The following is a 4,516-nucleotide window of genomic DNA, read 5'->3' as shown; positions in this document are numbered from 1 at the left end:
GTTTGCCATCCCTTCCTATGCTCTGGACTAGTTTGAGTAAAACTGATGTCAGGTCTTCTCTGAATGTTTGGTAGAATTCACCAGTAAAGTCATCTGGACCTGGACTTTGTTGTTACTGGAAGTTTTTTTTAATGACCTGATCAGCTTTTTCTTTTGTTGTAAGTCTGTTCCAGTTTTCTACTGTGAGACTGTAAATCTTTACAGCAGCAGACAGCCTCATCTTTCCTAAGGAGCTTGTGGTTAGCAGCCAACCACCATTTCCTCCAGTGGAGATTAAATTATCTTCCCTGCCACTCAAAGGGAAACAAAATTTTCTTGCCTTAATTTATACATTCATTTCAATATTCCTGATCTAGAAATGTTTCCAGGAGCCCCTGGATGGTGCAAATGGTTATGGGATTGGTTGTGAATGGCCAAAGGACGAATGGACCATTGAAACCTCAGCTTCCATAATTATGACATCAGAAGAATTAGATGCTGTCCAGCTGCTACCATTACCAACTGCTCTGAACAGGATCACACTGGAAGATCCAGGATAGGATGGGAGGAAAATGTGGAACAAAACTCACAATCATATGGGGGCACGGAGAGGGGGAGTGGCTGAGGACTCTAGATTCATGGACTAAGACGAGAGGGAGGGACTAAGAGCTGGTGGCCAGGAGGCAGACTTGCAGAATGTGCCCTTTGGAGATGTAAATTATTATATATGCCTGAGTGGCTTTGTTTGTGTGTTTGTTTTTAAAAAAGCTAAAGTGGATAGAGAGAAATACTGATAACTGATGGTTCATGGAGAGGATTATAATCATTGTAATAAAACAAGGTGTATGATTTGTTGAATGTAAAACTTATGATATGCCCTGTAAACTTTCACTCATCCACAATAAAAACCTTAAATAATAAAAAAAAACAAAAAACACCTCACAATCATATAAAAAAAGCTAGGTGTACTGGTTGGACAGAGACTGGTGGAACCCGAGACTATAGCCCTTCACCCCACTTCACGTCTGGAACTGAACTCACTCCTATGGGTCAATATTCAGCTAAACAACAGACAAGTCAGTAAGGGGAAGAGTAACACTAGGAAGGCACGCATTCCTTAGAATAATCAACCACACAAGATCAAAAGGGTAGCAACTGCCCAATGACAAAGTTCAGAAGGCAGGAAGAGATCGGGAAGGAGGAAGAATGGAAATGAGAAACCCAAGGAAGGAAGTAGAATGAGTGATGTCGCATTGTGGAAAATTGTAATCAATGGCATATACAAAAATGTGTGTGAATTGTTGGATGTAAACTGATTTGTTCTATAAAACTGCACCCAAATCACAACAAAAAATAATAACAACAATGCTATGAAGCACAGTTCTACTCTGACACACATGGGGGCATCCTGAGTCAGGTCAACTCAATGGCAATAGGTAATCGTAATAAATGTTTCCATCCTTTCAACTGTCCTTTGAACTGGCTAGAACATCTGCTAAGGAGCTCTGGTAGCGTAGTGGTTATGAGTTGGGCTGCTAATCTTATAGTCAACAGTTCTGTGGGGGTAAGATGAGGCTTTCTGCTCCTGTAAAGATTTATAGCCTCACTCAGGGAGAGAGAGGCGCTGTGTGCTGGCAGCTGGGGAGCAGGCTTTCGGGGTATGCCCTTTGGTTGTTTGAATAGTTATATATTCCTGAATGCTTTGATGCACATCCAAAAGAAAACAAAAAAAGGGAATGGAAGCAAATGCTGTTGAATGATAATGCATGGAGGGGATTGCAATCATTGCAATGAGATGAAATATGATAGGATGAATATATAGCTGACATTCTCCCATGCAAACGATCACTTAATTCACAATAAAAACTTTTAAAAAATGTACAGCCTCAGAAACCCTATACAGGGCAGCTAAGAGTCAGAACCAACTCCATGGCACATAACCAACCAACCAGCAATAACTTCTGCTTAGTTCCCTCTTTGATTGGTGAATAGAATATATTCTTTAGCAGTTGTATTTATTTCTTAAGTGAGAGACATGATCTTACATTTTTCGGAAAATTATCTTTGAACAATTTGAAGGGCTCTAGCATTGTGACTGGAGTGCTGATGTGGCTCTGTGGGTTAATGCATTGAACTGCAAAGTCAGTTTGAACCACAAGGTTGAAGATTCAAGCTCATCAGCTATTCCTTGGAAACTTAACAGCAACAACAACAGGGCTGTGACTAGGGTCTGCTCATGCTGGATTCTTCTTCTCTAGCTTCAGGGGCCGTAGGACCCAGGCTCCCACCACCTTGGGGTCTTCCTTGCTCCCCCTCCTCTCCTGCTCCTGAGCTTAGCCGCTCACTAACGTGATTAATGTTCAGCTGGGTGATCTTAGGTTAAGCCCGGGTTTTCTAGAGCATCTGGGTGGGTGGTCAATGGGATGGGTGTGTTGATATTTCATATTCATTCTCCCAGTCTCTTCACCACTCCCTCTAACACCTCCAAGCTGTAGCCTTTGCCTTTTGTGTCCCAAATCACATGCCAGGATTAAGGGGCAGAAGCATAACCAATTCCAAACAAGGAGACTTTCTGGCACCTGCCCTTCTTTGGCGTTCCAATAATTGGAGCTGACTTCCACCCCCACCCCCACCCCCTCTTGTATAGATCCATTGTATAGCCTTGCCAGCTAAAATTCCCTGCTTTCTCCTGTTCCCTGCTGACTGCCTACTAGTCTCTTAGACGCCACTCACTTCCACACACGCTGGTCACCTACCAGGTGTGTGATGGGCTGCCAGATGCCATGGAATCGATCTCTATTCATGATGAGTCCATGTGTGTCAGAGTAGAACTGTGCTCCTGAGGGTTTCAGGGGCTGATTTTGGCCGGGGTTCAAAATAGTATGAGACAAAGTTCCTAACCTCAAAGAACTCACATTTAGATAAAGAGACAAAGGACAACGTATATGTGGACAAAGATCGATAACATAGCTAATGATGGCACTATAGACCACATTCCTTCAGTGCGCCATGCATAAAATACTTTACAGCTGTGATTTAATTTCATCTTAACAACAAACCCAACAGCAAATGGTGGAGGTGGTTATGTGCTGTGGAGTCGGAACCAACTCCTAGCGACCCTGTACAGGGTTTCCAAGGCTGTAAATCTTTACATGAGCAGAAAGCCTCATCTTTCTCCCACGGAACAGCTGATAGTTTCGAACTGCTGACCTTAAGGTTCGCAGCCTGATTCGTAACCACTATGCTACCAGAGCTCCTTAACAGCAGACAGTAGTATGAAAAAACCAAACAGTGGCCCTGAGAGGTCCCAGGATTCCCCCTTCCCAGATAGACAGCCCCTTGGGGATTAAACATGCTGTCCAGATGGGGAGCCTCAGGGATGTCATGTCAAATCTAAGGCAAGCGAGGCCCGAAGCCAGGACTAAGCACTCCCTGAATTTGTCCGTGAGCTCCAACTCACCAAGGGCTGGAGCTCATGGTCTGGGGGCCACCTCAGCACAGGTTTCTATAGCTACAGGCCCAGGACTGACTTGGCAGCCAGTTCTCCAATCCAGGCCCCTTTCACCAGGGAACTAGCTGCCAAAAACATGCCAGTTGGGTCCAAGAGCAGGCAGTGCCTCCCCAACTCCATCCCAGGAAACACCAGGCATAAGACAAGTCTTCCAGTCAGATGGATCCTGTCTGCCCAGTCACCCCTTCATGTCCCAGGGACCCCAACACTCACGATGTTCATAAGGGTGAGGATGTAGTTCTGCACATGCTCCTTGCCGTGGAAACGCACCACCGAGTCATCCACTGCCAACAGCACCTCGATGTTATAGCTGCCCGGCTTGGCATGACGCCGTTTCCGCTCTGGATCACCCAGCTGGTCCCCTACCAGGCCCAGCAAGTTGGGAAGGTCTCCCAGGCCAAAGGCTAGAAGCAGGAAAGAGAGGGAGGTCAGACCCCATGTGACGATGCCTGCCAATGCACCCCACTCTCTACCACAGCCCACCCTGTCACAAGTGCCGCTCCCCTGCCTCTGTTGGCCAGTACAGTGAGTGTGGGCTTCGTACCAGTGAGGGCATGAGCCCTTTCCCAGAGCGAGGGCACAGCGGAGTCTTTGAGTCAGGACCTGCAGAACAGTCAGAACCAGCCCAGAGGCCAGGAAGCCTGGGTCCTATCTTAACATTGGGTCCTCAGGCAAGTCCCTTCATTTGTTCAAGCCTCAATCTCCTCTCCTGTTACATTGGTTGTTAAGTGTCTTGGCATCGGTAACGACTCATAGCAACCTTGCATAGGGTTTCCAAGGAGTGGATGGTAGGTTTGAACTGCCAACCTGTGGTTCTTAATTAAGTACTGATCCTACAGCATCAAACTAGGAGTCCCTCGTGCTACATAGGGGTGAGTAAACTTTGATCCCACATGACTACTCTAAAACTCAAAGGTAGCTGTTGTTGTTGTTGTTAAGTGCAGTTGAGTCAGTTCTGACTCATAGCAACCCTGTATGGGGTTTCTAAGGAGTGGCTAGTGAGCTTGAACCACCAACTTTATGGTT

The 4,516-nt window shown here is 45.9% G+C and overlaps 1 protein-coding gene across 1 annotated transcript in view; it reads right to left on the bottom strand.

Annotated features, from left to right (window-relative positions):
- The window catches only part of ADAMTS14 (ADAM metallopeptidase with thrombospondin type 1 motif, 14), a 140,957-nt gene that overhangs the window by 85,219 nt on the left and 51,222 nt on the right, over positions 1 to 4,516 (bottom strand). Inside the window, exon 4 of the mRNA XM_006835857.1 lies at positions 3,704 to 3,894. Within this exon, the coding sequence (XP_006835920.1) occupies positions 3,704 to 3,894 (191 nt within the window). The remainder of the gene's footprint in view (positions 1 to 3,703; positions 3,895 to 4,516) is intronic.

This window comes from Chrysochloris asiatica, unplaced genomic scaffold, assembly GCF_000296735.1.
Source record: "Chrysochloris asiatica unplaced genomic scaffold, ChrAsi1.0 scaffold00020, whole genome shotgun sequence".
Classification (NCBI taxonomy): Eukaryota; Metazoa; Chordata; class Mammalia; order Afrosoricida; family Chrysochloridae; genus Chrysochloris; species Chrysochloris asiatica.
The sequence above is the reverse complement of the archived record's forward strand: the minus strand, read 5'-3'. Positions and strand labels throughout refer to the sequence as shown.